This window comes from Coenobita brevimanus, chromosome 42 (genome assembly GCF_032717465.1).
Source record: "Coenobita brevimanus isolate Jiangsu-jjx chromosome 42, ASM3271746v2, whole genome shotgun sequence".
Taxonomy (NCBI): Eukaryota; Metazoa; Arthropoda; class Malacostraca; order Decapoda; family Coenobitidae; genus Coenobita; species Coenobita brevimanus.
Genome location: NC_136995.1, coordinates 1,870,001 through 1,890,000, shown reverse-complemented (window position 1 = coordinate 1,890,000; position 20,000 = coordinate 1,870,001). Strand labels below are relative to the sequence as shown.

At 41.6% G+C, this 20,000-nt stretch overlaps 2 protein-coding genes across 3 annotated transcripts in view; one reads left to right on the top strand and one right to left on the bottom strand.

Annotated features, from left to right (window-relative positions):
• The window catches only part of LOC145397627 (TOM1-like protein 2), a 62,997-nt gene extending 48,570 nt beyond the window's left edge, over positions 1 to 14,427 (bottom strand). For both annotated transcript variants that reach the window (XM_080270667.1, XM_080270668.1), the window contains exon 1: positions 14,363 to 14,427. The gene's annotated coding sequence lies outside the window, so the exon portion shown is untranslated. The remainder of the gene's footprint in view (positions 1 to 14,362) is intronic.
• Positions 1 to 20,000, top strand: part of LOC145397665 (dynein regulatory complex subunit 3-like) — a 35,776-nt gene that overhangs the window by 9,291 nt on the left and 6,485 nt on the right. Inside the window, exons 3-5 of the mRNA XM_080270705.1 lie at positions 17,382 to 17,515; positions 18,886 to 19,041; positions 19,779 to 19,948. Of these exons, the coding sequence (XP_080126831.1) occupies positions 17,382 to 17,515; positions 18,886 to 19,041; positions 19,779 to 19,948 (460 nt within the window). The remainder of the gene's footprint in view (positions 1 to 17,381; positions 17,516 to 18,885; positions 19,042 to 19,778; positions 19,949 to 20,000) is intronic.

The window sequence follows — 20,000 nt, the reverse complement described above, 5'->3', positions numbered from 1 at the left end:
GCGATTTATTCTGCATATTACCCCCTTAATATTAGGGCTGGGGTCAATTCATTTTTGTCAGTTCAAATATTCAATTCAATTCCAATTTAGAATAAAACTTTAATTAATCAATTCCAATTCAATTCAGTTCATTCGTAAAAAAAGTAATATTCAATTCCAGTTCAATTCATTAAGGTCGATATTTCATTCAATTGAAATGTTCTCAAATCAAAATTAAATTTTAATCTACCCAGCACCATTAATCTAACGGAAAGAAATAAAAATGAGTTTTCAAATTAACATCTTTATTTATCATCAAAAATGCTCACCCACACAAACCAATTCCATTCTTTACCAGCTAAAAGTTCATATTGTTTAATTCTAAAACAAGAATGAGTCCACGTTACTGAGGTCTGCATCTGATCATCATAAGTTGCTCAAATCTTTTAACTCCTAAACTGCACCTCCCTGGCCTGAAGAGCTTGCCAGGCTCTCAAATGAAAATTAATATAAATCTAATAGGTTACTTCACTTGATATATATTTAACTTTTTTCGTAATAGCAAACTGTATATTTTACTATTTATGTGAGTATAGGGTGAGTTAATAACTGTACAAAAATGATTTCGCATATTACAGTATAAAATATTATTTTATCAATTCAGTCATCACTTCATTGATATCAATTCCAGTTCAATTCAATTATTTTTTTTTTCTCAATTCCAATTCAATTCCAATTCACAGCTCTTTTTAATCAATTCCAACTCAATTCCAATTCACAGTTTTTTTTAATCAATTCCAAATCATTTCCCATTCAATTGTAATTCACAGTTCTTTTTAATCAATTCCAATTCAATTCATAACTGACCCCCAGCCCTGCCCAACAAACCATTCGATACTGGAGTGATATAAGTAGCATAACACTTGTTTTTTTTTTAATTTCCTTTGTTTTTCCTTCATTCCCTGTCTTTTAAAAAAATAAATAAATAAGAGTACGTCAGGGTTTCACATGTAAAACAAATCGCTCAGGAAAAGGTGCAAAGAAGTTTCCTACTCCCACTCACATTCCAGGTGGTGTAATAGAGTTCGTAGCTTATTCTTTTAATCTATTTATCTGTCTATTCATCTATCAATCTCTATCTATTTATCTACACAGCCCCTCCTAGCTATATTTTTTGCATATTCCATCTATCTGTCTATCTATCTATTCATCTATCTATCTGTCTATATATCTATGTAGCCCCTCCTAGCCATAAATTCTACGTATTTTATTAATCTATTTATCTATCTATTCATCTATCTATCTATTTATCTACGTAGCCCTTCAAAGTTACAAATTTACCCTATTTCCGTAAATCAGAGGCAGGTCAATACTGTGGTTCAGCATCCCTTCCAGATCACTTCTTCGTGACTAGCAACATATTCAAGTATTAATCTAGTGTTACAGCTCAGCATTCAAGACAGAGACAGGGCAATTATAAGCCTGTACTCCTTTCACCTTAACTTGGCCCAGATTTTCGTCCTCCTGCAAAATAAGACAATACTATGGCTCTACATCCTTTCAATAACACTTCTTCGTGATTAGCACAATATTCTACTGTTATTCTACGGAGAGGTATCAATTTTTGGCCAAGTTAAAGCAAAAAGGGTATAATTTGTGGCTGCATGATATTCTATGAGCCTTAGTTATGAGACAAGAGCGAGTCTCCTTGGTTACTAGTCAAATCAACTCTCCAATCTGACTACACAGAGCTGAAGGGGGTTAGGGATGTTTATCACGGCAGCGCAGACGCGATGTAATGGAGAGAGAGAGAGAGAGAGAGAGAGAGAGAGAGAGTACTGTGTGACCTAACCAATGATGCGTGACATTACCTTATCGGCACGACCTTTTTAATCCCTATCGACAACCCCTTATATATTTACACCAAGCCCTCATTGTCCCTTAGTCTCTTGCTTGACTACCACTTTCTCTAATTGCGATATCTGCAAGTGCCATATATGAGGGATGCAGTGGCGAGATAGGTGAGGGAGGGTGCATGAGGGATGGAGTGGAGAGATAGGTGAGGGAGGGTGCATGAGGGATGGAGTGGCGAGACAGGTGAGGGAGGGTACATGAAGGATGCAGTGGCGAGATAGGTGAGGGAGGGTGCATGAGGCATGGAGTGGAGAGATAGGTGAGGGAGGGTGCATGAGGGATGGAGTGGAGAGATAGGTGAGGGAGGGTGCATGAGGGATGGAGTGGAGAGATAGGTGAGGGAGGGTGCATGAGGGATGGAGTGGAGAGATAGGTGAGGGAGGGTGCATGAGGGATGGAGTGGAGAGAGAGGTGAGGGAGGGTGCATGAGGGATGGAGTGGAGAGAGAGGTGAGGGAGGGTACATGAGGCATGGAGTGGAGAGATAGGTGAGGGAGGGTGCATGAGGGATGGAGTGGAGAGATAGGTGAGGGAGGGTGCATGAGGGATGAAGCTGAGAGATGGGTGAGGGAGGGTGCATGAGGGATGGAGTGGAGAGAGAGGTGAGGGAGGGTGCATGAGGGATGGAGTGGAGAGATAGGTGAGGGAGGGTGCATGAGGGATGGTGTGGAGATAGGTGAGGGAGGGTGCATGAGGGATGGAGTAGAGAGAGGTGAGGGAGGGTGCATGAGGGATGGAGTAGAGAGATAGGTGAGGGAGGGTGCATGAGGGATGGAGTGGAGAGATAGGTGAGGGAGGGTGCATGAGGGATGGAGTGGAGAGATAGGTGAGGGAGGGTGCATGAGGGATGGAGTGGAGAGAGAGGTGAGGGAGGGTGCATGAGGGATGGAGTGGAGAGACAGGTGAGGGAGGGTGCATGAGGGATGGAGTGGAGAGACAGGTGAGGGAGGGTGCATGAGGGATGGAGTGGAGAGACAGGTGAGGGAGGGTGCATGAGGGATGGAGTGGAGAGAGAGGTGAGGGAGGGTGCATGAGGGATGGAGTGGAGAGAGAGGTGAGGGAGGGTGCATGAGGGATGGAGTGGAGAGAGAGGTGAGGGAGGGTGCATGAGGGATGGAGTGGAGAGATAGGTGAGGGAGGGTGCATGAGGGATGGAGTAGAGAGACAGGTGATGGAGGGAGGTGTGAGTTGGAGGAAGGGCAGACAGAAAGCTGAGGCAAAGAAAGTCATGGAAGGGTCTTGAAGCGCCTGAATTCCAAATGTTAAAAAATGACCCTACCGACTTTGTTCATCGTTCGTATATTTTCAAGGTCACAGCAAAAATAAAAAATAACAAAATAAATAAATACAATACATATATAAATAAACCAGAAACAGGCTATGTCCACAGCACATGAATGCCCCGCCGTGGGTCATCAAGAAAATGAGCTAAAGGCCAAATCAAGAAATGTGAGGTCAAGGTCATGCGGAAGGTCAAGGTCATCAAAGTTTAGAATGGTTGAAATTTAATGCTCTCACCAATATGTATCAGTGTATGAAGTTTAATACGGGTATCTTTGACAGTTTCTTCATTAACGAGCTAAACGAAAAACGGGGCGGAAGGATGGACGCGAACAACACTCCCGGTCATATACACAGAGCATAACAAACAAATATACAAGACTAAACTCTTCTCAGACCCACACACAACGAAGCTATTTTTTTTTTTTTTTACTCAAACGGAACCATCCACTCATGAGATACTTTAAAAACTTTCATACATAACGTCGGGGGGGAGGGGGATCCAGCAGTGGCTATGCGGCAAAGTGAAAGTTAGCCACAAATCGCCATCAAAGTTTAGCGACATTCCAACTCATAAAACGCTGCTACACTTAATGGCTGTGAGTTCCTTTTTGGTCATAGTGTAGTTTGAAGTACGTAATGCTGTACCGTTAAATGCACCAAAATACATAAAGGTATATGAGGGAGGGGGGGGGGTGAGTTGGGGGGAGGGGAGTCAAATGGTGGGTGACAGAGTGACTTGGAGGCGTTTTGTCTGCGGCCACCCTTTGCGGGATTAGGGCGTCGGGCTATAGATAGATAAAGATAGATAGATTATTATTTTGTATATTATTAGAATATGTTAATAAGAAGGGCCAAACTCTGAGAGTGATTCGTGGCATGAAACATAAAAAAGTGCCTATATCGTTTTATCTTCCTGTTTTAATGTTTCCTCTTTATTTTGCGATAACAAAGAATATGGGTGCAATTTAGAAGTTGATGGAAATGGTAAACAGAAAAAGAAATTCATAATTCCACCTGACGAAAGTGAGAGGGTGAAAGACTGACGAAGAGAGTGTATGTGAGTGAGGTGGAGGGGGGAAGAGGGAGGGGGAGGCCGAGGATGAGATGGAGGGATGGGGTGGAGACATAGAGGTAGGAGTAGGTAGAGGCGGCATAAGGGATTAACCACGGGTAGGTCAGAGTGAGGCCGACAGACCTGACTCGACCAACATGGCGGCGACCCCTTTGACAGCTGTCTGACTTGGTTCCGCTGACCAGGCGGGAGTGTTTTCTTAGTTGCAAACAGAAAAAATGAGGAAGAAAGTAGGTTATGAATGGAAGGAGAAAAGAAAGTAGTTAATGAATGAAAAAAAAGGAAGCATTTAAGAACATATGGTAAAATGAAGGATGGAAGACAGATATATGATTTAAAATAATATACATCAGCACATTATGAAAAAAGTTTATATCTGTTATTCTATATAATATTCAGCTTGACTTTGCTAACTCCAGTCATATACATAATGTACACTTACAAATTATAATTCACTCTAAAGATACTCACCGGTGAAATGTAATGGATGGGTCAGATTTCTTATCTCCTCTTTCTTTACACCCAAATGCGGCACAGGTGGTGGGCATTTTTGGAGTCTTAGGTTATTTGATGGTGAGATAACTTAGGACAGAACGTCTCACACCCACAGCTGAACTACAACTAAAACCAGAGGTAGAATGAAGTCTACTTTGTTTCTGGCATTCTCCCTGAAGAATACCAGGTGGACACACAGCTGGAGGTATTAAAGGCTTAATAATCTCATGGCCACACCCACGGAGGTAGGATTAGGACTGTTACCTATATGGGCACAGCCATAGAGGTAGGAGTGCACAGCAATCTTCTTCGTCAAGTAGGTGTTGCCGTGACCTCTTGACTTGACCAATATGGCCGTTTGACAGTTCTCTGGCTTCACCGGAGCCTTCTCACGCCGACTCTACCCTAATCCTACCTCTATGGGTGGGGAGGTATATGAGAGAGGGGGGGGGTGAGTTGGGAGCAGGGCAGTGAGATGGCGGGGGACAGGGCGACTTGGAGGCGATTTGTTTGTGGCCACCCCAAACGGGATTGAGGCGTCTGGCAATAGATAGATAGATAGAAAGTGAGAGAAAAGGTGCATGAACATAAAAGTACCGTACTAATTATTAATAATGAAATGATGGATAAAAAAATGATAATAGTATAAAATATAACAGATCTTCTCTATTTCAAATAACAGAAATTGCTGAAAATAATAGTAATCAAACTGAGAGAGCACAGACATGACAATGATTGCTGGTACACTGACAGACCCTGATCGATCAGACAGATAGAGAAACGGATACCGGTAGATAAAGACAGAAAGACAGATAATAATTTAGACTGACAGATAGATAAACAGATGGACATAAAAAAGCAACTAACCACGCAGCAGTGTCATGAGTATAAGTGTAGAAACAGTGCAGGCTGTCCGCAGTAAACAGTCGTTGTGTAATCCATTCACGGTCCAGGTCGTCAACAAGAGGGGGCGTGGTGTGGACGGTGCCCGTGTGCTACATCCTGCCTGTGCGCCCTCGCCTACACGCAACGGGCACATACTCCCAGGTCGGATTATCGGGGTCATCAGAAGCCACCTCCTCCTCAGACGTCGTCGGACTCTCCTGACGCAGCAGGGTTTGTTGTAGATCAATGCAGATCATCTTAACATCAGACGTTGGATTGGCACGTCTCCCCTCGTCCTCAGCCTGGCTAGGGAGGTCATGTCGCACCTGTGACTTGACCTTGTGTTCCTGCAGAGTCTGCTCCAAGGCTGCAGCATCCTGTCCCCACTCCTTACTGTTCTTGTTCTGCATGCTCGGAGTTTCACAGGTGGAACACACGTCGGTCTTTCGGGGCTTCCAGACAATGTTGTACTCTGTGAACACTTTCCTGAAAAACCGTTCTGTAACATGCGGCTCTTGAGGGTGATGCAAATTCAGCCACTGGATGTATTGCTTGTACAGGGCATTCAGTGTGACACCCGTCTGCAGGTACTGCCGGTGAGGTGTGCACGCACAGGTGTAGTCACCTGTAGAGATTCGGAGCGTTGCAATGTGGTCATGCACGTACTGCAACGCCGCACCTCTGATGGCCCTTGGGGAAGGTTTCTTGCCTCTTTTGTCTGGGACAGGTGTACCAGTAGATGACTGTTTCTGCTTCCCAATCAGCCACTCAAGTTTTCGGACGCTGATGCCGTGGGTGGAGAGGAAAGCCTTACGGCAAACTTTTTGGTCAATGTTATTAATCTTGACAAAATAGACATAAGTAACTTTCCTCATGCTGACTTCCGCTTTTGTCCTTTTTCTCTTGATTGGCTCAGCACGAATGAGGCCTCGAAGGTAAAGGTTTTGTTCATCATAGTCACCAATCGCCCAATAATTGGAAAATATTAGGTTAATGTTGTCCATGCCCAATTTCTCAAAACAGCCTGATTTACAATTACAATTCGGCCCTATTTTCCTGGCCGGCATCACTTTCTTAGTTGCATAAGATACGTACTCTTGCCCCAAATTACGCTTTTTCTTTGCAATGTTTTTCGCCCACTTCTCGGGCTGGGACTTCCTCGTACGACCTTTTTTTCCTATGTGTTTGGCGGGCACTTTCGAGCGTGTGTGTGCAGGCAAGTGACCACCAGCCTCCCCAGCACCTCCACTAGCACCAACAACCCTACCACTTTCACCACCACTTGCACGAACATTAACCCCACCACTTCCACCACCTTTGCCTTCACTTTTATCACTCTCAGTATCCCTTTCCTCCACCGCATAATCGGGATCATCAACACTATCGTCACTATCGATAAACGGATCCACAGTACGCCTTGAATGAAAAGCCTTTGAGGGCACACTAGACAGGCCAGATGCACCCTCCTCACACTCACGCTTATCACTGGACATCGTGTAATAAGCTTAATCCACAGGAAGGTCACCAAACATGAGTAGAAGTGAGTAAAAGCGAGCAAAACACAGGCTTTCCTGAGAATACAAAACAGAGCGGGAGTTAGGAGCATTCCCACGTGGTGCTCCTGCTTCCTATACCTTCTTCACAGCCAACAGACCAGCCAATCAAAGCTGAGCGTACCGCTGCCTGAGTATTCATTGGCTCCTTACGGGCACGCTGAACAGAAAACGCGTGCTCCAGTGAGAGTTAATCCTGATAGCCTACCCACCACGCCCAACAAGACATTACACGGACAGGTGAGATGGACGGAAAAGAAACAGCTTTTTCTACGGCTTTTCACCCTTATTGACGGTGTGTTCTGAGGCTAGTTCCTCCACCAACCACTAGAGGAAGGGTCACTATAGTGTTATCCGGCAAAAAACAAAATCGGGCGGAATGGCGCATAGAAACTGTTGGATACGCGCCCCAAAAATATCCATTTCTCTCTATGCATACTTTACACAAACAGACAAACGGACATGTGCAGAGGATGGAGAGTGAGAGTGACGAGGAGAGTGTATGTGAGTGAGGTGGAGGGGGTGAGAGGGAGGGGGAGGCCAAGGATGAGATGGAGGGAGTGGAGAGGTATATGAGAGAGGGTGTGAGCTGCCAGCTGGGCAGTGAAATGGCGGGGGACGGGGCGACGTGGAGGCGATTTGTTTGTGGCCACCCCGTAAGGGATCAAGGCATCTGGCATTAAACAGATAGACAGACAAACGGTCCTGATGACAGTAACTACCGGCACATCTATGGCGCCACTAAAACTACATTGCTCACTGGACTACAGAGTTAATCATATACACAACGAATGTCAAGGGTTGAAACTGAACTACGTGGAGGAAAATATTGTTGGTGGTTAATCATCATCAGCATCATCATAACCCTACTCTTAATCACCACCACTACCACCACCACCTTCATCACTAGGTTAATCATCATCATCTGCATCATCATAACCCTACTCTTTAATCACCACCACTACCACCACCACCACCTTCATCACTAGGTTAATCATCATCATCTGCATCATCATAACCCTACTCTTTAATCACCACCACTACCACCACCACCTTCATCACTAGCACCCTACCCTGAGTCACCACCATTGCAACTGCTATAATTACCACCATCATCATCATCATCACTAGCACCCTACCCTCAATCCCCACCACCATAATCACTATCATCATCATCATCACCCCACTCTAAACTCACACCAAAGAAATGAAACAAGGCAGGATCCTTACACAAACAGAGAGAAAAAAAAAAGCATAATCAAAAATAAAACAACGGCGTGTGAATATGCTCCAAGCAATCATTTCCATACATCACCTGAGCCTTTGATACCTTGGCTACACCTCACATGCCAAAACCTTACACACACACACACACACACATACATACACACACACACACGCTTACATAAACAGATCAAATTATATATCCGCACACACACAGATGTACACACACACACACACACACACACACAATTGCAATTTTCACCACCTTAATTACACCAATTATTTTCTACGTAACTCTGTGTGTGTGTGTGTGTGTGTGTGTGTGTGTGTGTGTGTGTGTGTGTGTGTGTGTTCCCTGCAGACGATATTATTCAGCTTAGGAGAGACTTTTCGAACTGGAGAGAGAGAGAGAGAGAGAGAGAGAGAGAAAAGAATGGTATGCCTGAATAAAAAAGCGTCATCGGTGTAAAGAGGTTAACTGAATACATTTTTTTTTCCGAAATTAAAATCGTCTGGAGATATGAAAAATAAGTTACCGAGGTGAAGGTGTTGAGGAATCCCCGTATTAATTCTGTGATTTATCTTATCACTTGACTCGTCGCAACATTACACACTCACACACACACACACACACACACACACACACACACACACACACACACGCACACACGCACGCACGCACGCGCGCGCGCATATACATACAGATCAAATTGTATATCCGCACAAACACAGACGTACACACATACATTTATCACACACACACACACACACACACACACACACACACACACACACACACACACACAATGATCTAATTACACACTGGCACGTACACACATGCCGGTACATTCATCCAATTACACACACACACACACACACACACACACACACACCTAAGCTACGAAGAAAGACTAAATAAACTGAATCTACCAACACTACAGGAGAGAAGGAAAAGAGGTGACATGATAATGCTATATAAATGCATATCAGGAAAGGAGAAAATAGACATAAATGATTACTTAACATATGGAGAAGCAACAGCAAGAGGACACTGCAAAAAACTGCATAAGAAGAGAGGTGATAAAGACGTAAGGAAATTCAGTTTCCCAAACAGAGCAATTGATCAATGGAATGCACTACCGAATGAAATAGTGTGTGCCAAAACAATTCACAAATTTAAGGATATGTACGATAAATATGGTTTAAGACACGGGAGAGTACGAGCTTGACTCACTCCTGTAAAGATACAATTAGGTAAGAACAATTAGGTAAGGTAAGAACACACACGAGGTGGGTGGGGGCTGGGGCTATTCTCGTAGTCTTAGGAACCTCCCTATAGTGGCTGTGTTTTCACCTGAGGGAACTGGCCAAATCCCTTTAACACTACGTCGTGGTTGCAGGAAATTCATCGGGTCTTAGTTATGAGGTAGGAATGCGTCTCCTTGGTTACTAGTTGTTTAATCTTGACAAGGCTGTGATGTTCGTCCTTTTGCAGCTTATTTCCCGTCGCTCAATGGAATAAAATACTACTGCATTACATCTAGCACTTCTTCGTGACTAGCATCATTCTTGTGGTACTCTGTTCTTGCAGTTCAGTGGCTGTGTATAATTTCCATAGCACTTCTTCGTGACTAACACCATAAATACTACTCCTTTACATCTTTTCCACAGCACTTCTTCGTGACTAGCATCATATTCTAGTAGTTCCCTGTTGTTTCAGTTCAGTGGCTGTGTATAATTTCCATAGCACTTCTTCGTGACTAGCACCATATACTAGTGTAAATCTACTGTTACAACTCAGCATTCAAGATGCAGAAATGGCACTTTTAGGCCAAGTTAAAGTGAACAGAGTATAGAGACACACAGATAGAGAGAGATAAGGAGACGAGGGGGGGGGGCACTATCTGAAGGTGATCTACGCCAGTAACCGTGAAGTTAAGGACACTCCCCAACACCTCTTCATTACCGATTTATTTCTGATTCTGCTCCGTTAATATTCAGTGTTATTCATGCTATATTAAAAAGGTATAAGTAAAAAAAGAGGTTAATAAAAGAGGTTATTAAAAAGATGATAAAAATATATGTAAAAAGGATGTTATAAAATGGGTTATAAAAAAAGAGGATATTAAAAAGGAAAAAAGACGTAAAAAGAGGTTATTATAAAATGAGGTTATTAAAAAGATACAAGAACTAAAAATTAGGTTATTAAAAAGATCAAGAAGTAAAGAAGAGGTTAATAAGAGATGTTATTGAAAAGACATATGAAGTAAAAAAGTGGGTTATTATAAAAAGGTTATTAAAAAGAGGTTGTTAAAAAGATATATATACAAGTAAAAAAGAGGTTATTAAAAAAAAGAGGTTATTAAGAAAGGTTATTAAAAAAAGATGTTATTAAGAGGTTATTAAAAAAAGAGGTTATTGAGAAAGAGGTTATTAAAAAAGAGGTTATTAAAAAAAGAGGTTATTGAGAAAGAGGTTATTAAAAAGAGGTTATTAAAAAAAGAGGTTATTAAGAAAGAGGTTATTAAAAAAAGAGGTTATTAAGAAAGAGGTTATTAAAAAAGAGGTTATTAAAAAAAGAGGTTATTAAGAAAGAGGTTATTAAAAAAGAGGTTATTAAAAAGATATAAGTCAAAACAGAGGTTATTTAAAAAAGGTTATTAAAGAGGTTATTAAAAAGATATAAGTAAAAAAGAGGTTATTAATGGGCACTTTGGAAAATAAATCGCTAAGGAGAAACCACTAGGGACCCTCCTTCCCCGACTACAATACCAGCTCTAGAGTGGTATGCTGGTGTGGTTAGGAAGGTTATTAACACCTCATCCTAAGCGATTTATTTTACTTATTACACCTTGCCATCCTCTTCTGTGTTACTTAAATCATTCCATTATCAACATACTCTGCATAAATAACATACAGAACGATACTAGCCAGCCATATTCAAAACTAAATCGCTGAGGAATAGGTGTTAGGAAGTCTTCTTACCCGACAAGAGCCCTAGACTATCAGTGTGACGTCAGAGGCTGGCATCTTCACCTTATATAAACAATACACCCAGCGAAGAGAGTTTTAGACAGGTGTACAAGGTGTAATGACACTGATATACCTAGCTACCTTCACGTATAATAATAATAATAATAATAAAATACTACTACTACTACTAATAATAATAATAATAATAATTATAACAATAATCTATCTATCTATTGCCAGACGCCATTATCCCAAAAGAGGTGGCCATTTGACTCCGAGTTATTTGTTTTACAGGGTTATAATAATAATAATAATAATAATAATAATAATAATAATAATAATAATAATTTTAGCAATAATAATAATAATTACTTAATGTTACGACGTGTGTTTTTTTTACGCAAGGAAGAGGGAACAAAGGCCAGAAGTCCGCATGATTATTCCTTCCAAGTTATAAACACAAAACAAGCCCCTAACTCAAAATCTACAGAGGTTTCAGTACAAACTCTATGGTGTACGTCCTGGGAATGAAGAGGCTGATCAATGTTGCATCACGTGACCCTGCAACACACGAGGTAAACGGTATTGCAATGGTGTTTACAGAGAGCCACTTGCAATCTTACACGCGTGGCACTTTTGTTGTGTAAGTTACCGTCTGGCACTGCTCTCGCTACCTCAAGGGAGAGAAATATTTACCAGCAAGTGTCATATTACAACCGCTGTGTGTGTGTGTGTGTGTGTGTGTGTGTGTGTGTGTGTGTGTGTGTGTGTGTGTGTGTGTGTGTGAGACTGGATGAATGTATGTATGTTTGTTTGTGTACGTGCGTGTGTAAAATTTGATCTCTGTAATGTGTGTGTGTGTGTGTGTGTGTGTGTGTGTGTGTGTGTGTGTGTGTGTGTGTGTGTGTGTGTGTGTGTGTGTGTGTGTGTGTGTTGTATGATGTATGCGTACGTGCGTGTGTAAAATTTGATCTGAGGGTAATGTGTATGTGTGTGTGTGTGTGTGTGTGTGTGTGTGTGTGTGTGTGTGTGTGTGTGTGTGTGTGTGTGTGTGTGAGTACTGGACATGCGGGCTGACCAACGAAATCACACAAACTCCTACTAACATACGCAACTGCAGAGCCAAATACATCAACCCTCTCATGGTAGGAAGAACTCTGATATTTTTCTCCAGCTAACGCCTGACGATTCTTTTCAGCTGAGAGAGAGAGAGAGAGAGAGAGAGAGAGATAATTGGTTGTTACAGTTGTTTTTAGATGAATTTAATCAGCTCCTGTAGATTATGAGATTAAATTTGTATTTAAATATGTCTAATTCTCTCTCTCTCTCTCTCTCTCTCTCTCTCTCTCTCTCTCTCTCACACACACACACACACACACACACACACACACACACACGGTCGGAACAACTCTTGTAATCTCTTCTAGGTAACGTGCAATGATCCTTTTCAGAGAAGGTAAGTCATCCATAATCAAAGTCATACTGCGGGCTTCGTAACTCATTTTCCTTTGCGATTTATTCTACTGACTGATGATTGAAATTTTACCGCCAAAAAAGTACAAACAGCGCATACACAGGGAAATGAAGTGGAGGGTCTTGTTACACACACACACACACACACACACACACACACACCTTCAGCAAATATAAATGCATACAGGCAGTGGTTACCATGTGCATAAAGAGTACAAAAGGAGGTGGTGCATCTTGACACACACACACACACACACACACACACACACACTTCAGCGGATACATACATACACACATACATACATACATACCTATATATGTTCCAGGCAAACTATGAAATTAGTCATTTCATGAAATGCCTAGACATTTCAAGAAATACATTTAAATTGGGATGGATGAATTTAGCTTAGGTTAAATTAGGGTACGATTAGGTTAGGCTGGGATAATCTAGGCTAAGTTTAGGTTAGGTTTGGCTTGGTTTGTTAGGTTAGATGAATTTAGATGAACGCATAACATAACGTAGCGTTCTTCTAAATTAGCCTAAGCTAACCTGACAAAACCTACACTAACCTAACCCAAGTTTAACCCAGATTATCCCAGCCTAACCTAACTGCAGCCTAAATTAATCTAAACTAAATTAACCCATCCCAATTTACACTCATTTCACGAACTGACGACATTTCATTCATTTACGGTACATTCATACATATACATATACATACACACAAATACATACATACACACCAATCCATACATACACACAAATACATACATAGGCTACATACAAACACATTCATTCATTTTTAGTCTACTGTCAGCTCACTAAACACTGTCAAACTCTATCCTTCAGTACTAAAGAGGCGACATTGCAAGTACTACTATTTATATTACCGTATTTACCATGATACAAGGAATGGCGTTTATATTAAGCACTTTACGTTATTTCAAGTACCTCAGTGTTAAATGCTATGAAATTCGACCCTTCTGTACTAATAACACTAACAAGGTACATTGCAACTACTTTTATTTCATTTACTAAGTAACAAGCTATTTACTGTTGCTTCTTTCACAGTACTCTATTCTAAAAAAAAATAAATTAATAAACGGTATGAAACTCGATTCTTCCGTACTATTAACACCGCACAAACGACATCGCAAATACAACTACATATTTTCCCAAGATATACGTAAAATGATAACCTGTTTCCTCTTACTGTAGCTATAAAGAAATACATCGAGCCTTCAGTATATACTACTAACAAGACATTACAACTTCAACTTTATACATTATTTACCAACACACAGAAAATAATACAATGGATATTTACCGCACTCTATAGTAACTTTCCTTATTTCAGAATAGCCAATCAACACCTAACGCTGTGTAACTTTATCTTTCACTAGGAATAGCACTAAGTGAGAGTACAACCACAAAAATTCAATTAATTTACTACGAAACACATATTTTTAAAAAGATGTACAATGACTGCATATTCTGGTTGCTTACTTACGCTCAGTTTCACGGAGATACAAAATAGTTAAGCGGTCAGAAATCCACACACTCGGACCAGCATAGTAGTACACCCAACTAGGAAGAAAAAAGCACTGAGCGCACACTTGGCTAACTTCACCCTTATAGAAGCCAAACCGAATTAACAAATGCTGCTAAACTCGCTATAATCTTACGAAATCCATCAAGAACTCCAAAATATCGCTAGGAACAGTGCTGAAAATTCTAGACTAAAAAATAAATGTAAAAGTATCGCGAAATAACGATAGAATGTTTATCGCTAAACTTTCAAAATATACGCAAAGTGAGTGGACTGTAGCGGAGAAAGGGCTGAATGGCAACTCTGCTAACTTACCCATTTATACTCTCCATTCTTGTTGCATCCCTATTCTCCTTCACTTTATATCTTTTCCTGCTCTCTCTCTCTCTCTCATTTGTCAGTTTTCTCAGGTCTTGTTTACATTGTTGCTATATTTATACATACGGAATCTCTCTCTCTCTCTCTCTCTCTCTCTCTCTCTCTCTCTCTCTCTCTCTGTGAGTGTGTGTGTGTGTGTGTGTGTGTGTGTTTCCTTCTTTATCTGATCGCCTTTGTCATATCCTGTTTCTTCGTTGCTATTTTTGTGCATAGGGACTCCCTCTCTCTCTCTCTCTCTCTCTCTCTCTCTCTCTCTCACACGCACACACATGTTTTGCTTTTCCTACTTCTGATAGTCACAAAGTAATTTTTTATCCCACCTTTCACGAAGTACGTCGGTACGTGATAAGATAAGCTTTAAGTCATGTGATTCTCTTCCTGTTTTTACTCTCTCTCTCTCTCTCTCTCTCTCTCTCTCTCTCTCATTGCATCATCTCAGTCTCATTCACTTTGTATCTTTTCCTAGCTTTTTTCCCTCTCTTTGATATACAGAATATATACACACAGAGACAGATATATAGATAGATTGATGGATATAGAGACAGACACAGATTAAGAGACAGACAGACAGACAGGCAGATAGATATAGATAGATGGATAGACAGATCATTGCATCATCCCAGTCAATCTCATTTTATATTTCCCTAATTTCTATCCATACTTTTCGCCTTGCATTTTTCTCCTCTGATGTATTCTATCGTTTTCCTTATAATCTTCTCCTCCCCTGTTTAAACACTCAGGGAGCTTTTTTCATTAGGTAAGGAAGCTCCCTAACACCTTTTCTTTAGCTATTTATTTCTTTATCTATCTATTGCCAGACGCATTAATCCGGTAAGGGGTGGCCACAAACTAATCGCCTCCATGTCGCCCTGTCCCCCGCCATTTCACATTAATTTCATATTGTGCCTTTTTAGAATTCTTTTGTCATTCATGCAATCTATGGCAATATTAAAAAGATATATGGAGCGAAAAAGAGGATATTCATGGGTAGTTTGAAAAATAAATCGCTAAGAAAAAGGTGCTAGGGAGCTTCCTTACCCTACGAGAAAGTCTCAGGCTCCTATGACCCACTCAGCTGAATAAAATCGTCTGGCGTTCAATGGAAGAGAATACTAGAGCTGTCCCACCATGAAGGGGTTGATTTCTCCGTTTTTTATCTTTATGTGTCTATCTTCAAACTCCCTCTGTGTGTGTGTGTGTGTGTGTGTGTGTGTGTGTGTGTGTGTGTGTGTGTGTGTTCTTTTTTATCTGGTCGACTTTGTCATAACCAGTTTTCTTAGTTGCTATTTATATGCACTAGGACTCTCTCTCTCTCTCTCTCTCTCTCTCTCTCTCTCTCTCTAGTCACTTCTTCAAGCCTCCTCCCTTCCCTTCACCTCAGTCCCTCCCTCCCTCTCTTTTCCTCCTCCTCCTCCTTCTCCACTCCCCTCTCTCTCCTCTCCTCCACGCCCCACTTTTTGTCATTCCTCTCCCTCCCTCACCTTCCTCTTCCTCCCCCCCCTCTCTCTCTCTCTCTCCCCACAACGCAGGTGTGTGTGAGTCAGCTCCAACGACACACACACACACACACACACACATGGTTACTCAAACGCCAACACACAGCAAGTTGCACAATATTATATGAGACGAGGAAGTTCACGCGTAGTATTGATGATGATGATGATGATGCAAAAATGAATGAATGAATGAATGAATAAACGAATTGCGCGAATAATGATAATAATGCGCAAAAATGAAGAAGAAGAAGATGATGATGATGATGATGATGATGATGATGATGAAAAAGAAGATGATGATGATGATGATGACGAAGGACGAAGAGGAGGAAGAGCGTAAACAAAGATGTACAAAAATAAATACGATGATATATAAGAATCTGACAGAAACGCAAGTCTTTGGAGTTTTGCCCTACATACATACATACATACATACATACCCGGTACACATCTACGTACACACACACATAAATACAAACATACATACATATATATCGCACATACACAAATACAGGTACATGACGTAAATAGTTGAAAATTACACATGAAAATATTTAGAATTCGGTATCCACATAGGACTGAAACGCGCAAAAGTTATCGCATTAGTTCAAAAAGAAAAGTAGTGCATTGGTCCAAAGACGATGCAAAAATTATCTACTTGTTCAGAAAGCCAAATGACACATTGATTACACACGGCGCAAAAATTATCGTACTTGTTTAAAATGTAAAGCGATACATACATATACAGTACATATGCAAAAGTTATCGTCCTCAAGAACGCAAGACGTGGTGCAAAAATTATCGAACTTTTTCGACTACGAGCAGTAAGGAGACACGACATAATAAAAATAATAATAATAATAATAATGATGATGATGATAATAGTAATAATAATAATTAATAATAATAATAACAGAATAAATACAGAACAACAGACTTAGCACATAAATACTAATTCAAAAGTATGTACAAAGAAGTTGAGTTAAAAGGATAAATTGACGTTCAGTAGACTTCCTGAGAGAGAGAGAGAGAGAGAGAGAGAGAGAGAGAGAGAGAGAGAGAGAGAGAGAGAGAGAGAGAGTTACCCCTGCTGACTCCATATACAGGTCTGGGGAGTCTGGAGCTGGCCTGGTTGCTGACTGGGCTGACCAAATTAGAAGTCAGCAACAACAACCTGACCACGACTGCTGGCCTCGAGAGACTGCCTTCACTCAAATGGCTTGACTTATCTTTTAACAAGGTCAGTTCTTGAAGGTGCACGTTTATATTGATGTATGTCTGTTGATCTATTTGCTTGTCTATCATCTTATCCACCTGTCTATCCATCCATCCATCTATCTATCTAATTATCTACCTACCTACATATCTACCTATATACCATATTTTTCCTATAAATACCTTGCAAATTCTATCCATCCACTTTCTAATACAGCCCTGGTATGTTTTCATACTTTGTGTATGTTTATATATTTAATTTTGTACTTAAAATAATAAAGATCTTGCAAAACATTCCCCTCATTTGTGACAATATTACACAATAATGTACAGTTTATTTTTTTTATTTCGGTGCCAAGATTATTAAACACTGTCCAAAATAATACCATATCCTCTTTTATGTAATTAATTGGTATAGATGTAGGGAGAGGAGAGGGGAGGAGAGGAGGGAGAGAAAAGGAAGGGGGATGGATGGAGAGGTGAGGGGTAGGGATTGGCAAGTATGAGATGAAAGGGGATAATTATGGGGATGAAGAAGGGATGAAGGATTGATTCATTTCGCATACATGAGAGAGGGGGGTGTGATGTGGGAGCAGGGCAGTGAAATGGCGAGGGACAGGGCGACATGGAGGCGATTTGTTTGTGGCCACCCCTTACGGGATTAAGGCGTCTGGCAATAGATAGATAGATTGATAGCATACTGTACATCGAAAGGGGTAAATCGAAATATTCCTCAATATATTTTTGAAATATTTGAATTATTTGTTTTTGCACACACACACCAACACGTAACTACACTGATTCTGCCCCTTACACATACGACATATACATTCATCTATCTGTCTATCTTTAGCCAGGAGTCTTAATCCTCGAGGAGGGGGGAGGGGGTCACAAACAAATCGCCTCCATGTCACCCTGTTCTCCGTCATCAGTCTGCCCTTCATTCAACTCACAGCATCCTCCATTATGTACCTCTCGACTCCATTACACACACACACACACACACACACACACACACACACACACACAAACCAACAGACACACACACACACACACACACACACACAAAACCACAACCCCCCCCACACACAAAACTACAACCCCCACACACACACAACCACAACCCCCCACACACACAAAACCACAACAACCCCCACACACACACAAAACCACAACCCCACACACACACACAAAACCACAACCCCACACACACACACAACCACAACCCCCCCACACACACAAAACCACAACCCCCCACACACAAAACCACAACCCCACCACACACACAAAACCACAACCCCCCCACACACAAAACCACAACCCCCCCCACACACACAACCACAACCCCCCCACACACACAACCCCACCATTCACTCTCCCATCTTTCTCCCATAGCTTCGTCGAGTAACAGGAGTGGGGTCGCTGCGCTGCCTGGAGGTGCTGGCTCTTCACAACAATCACCTGGAAAAGCTGGACAGAGGCGCCATTCAATCTCTCACGCGCCTCACCGTACTCACACTCGCCCACAACAACCTCAGGACCATTACGGATGTTAGTGGTGGTAGATGGAGTGGTAGAAGGTGGTAGTTTGGTATTAGTGATGGCAGATGGGTGTCAATGTTGGTAGAACTGGTGGAAGAAGACAGCGCAGAGAGAACGTGGTGTTGGTTGTGATAAATGAGTGGCAGATGACCTTTAGTCGTTTTACTCTAACTTGGTCCAGGTTTTTGTCATTTTGCAGCTTTTTTTTCACGTAGCTTCATGACAAAGATAATTCTATAGCCCTATATTTTTTCCAAAGCATCTATTTCTGGCGAGGTACTGCGGGGCCTCCTATACACGACTAAAGCCATGCTTGTAATTCCTCACGTGTGGACACTACGACGACTAAAGAATCCATCAAGTGTCAGTCCAGTGTGTTAAGCAGAACAAATCGCCAAGAAAAAGGTGCTGCGAGGCCTCCTGCACCAACTACAGTAGAATACAACTAACACCCTGCTTGTAATTCCCCAGGTGTGGACGCTACGATAAGTAAAGAATCTATCAAGTGTCAGTCCAGTGTAATAAGCAGAATAAATCGCAAAGAAAGAGGTGCTACGAGCCTCCCTATACCACCTAGAATACGGCTAAAACCCTGCTTGTAATTCGTCAGGTGTGGACGCTACAATTAAAGAATCTATCGAGTGTCAGTCCAATGTAATACCCAGAACAAATCGCCAAGAAAGAGGTGCTGCGAGGCCTCCTATACCAACTAGAATACGACTAACACCCTGCTTGTAATTGCTCAGGTGTGGACGCTACGACAACTAAGGAATCTATCGAGTGTCAGCCTGAGTCACAACCCGCTGTGTGATGATCGCTACCCGGACCTTATATTAGCTCACCTGCCTCACCTGGCCTACCTGGACCATCGGAGAATCACACAGGACGCTCATAATAACGCCGCACAACTCTACAGGTGAGAAGGTAGAGAATAACTATACTCCTTCTACTCTAACTTGGCCCAAATT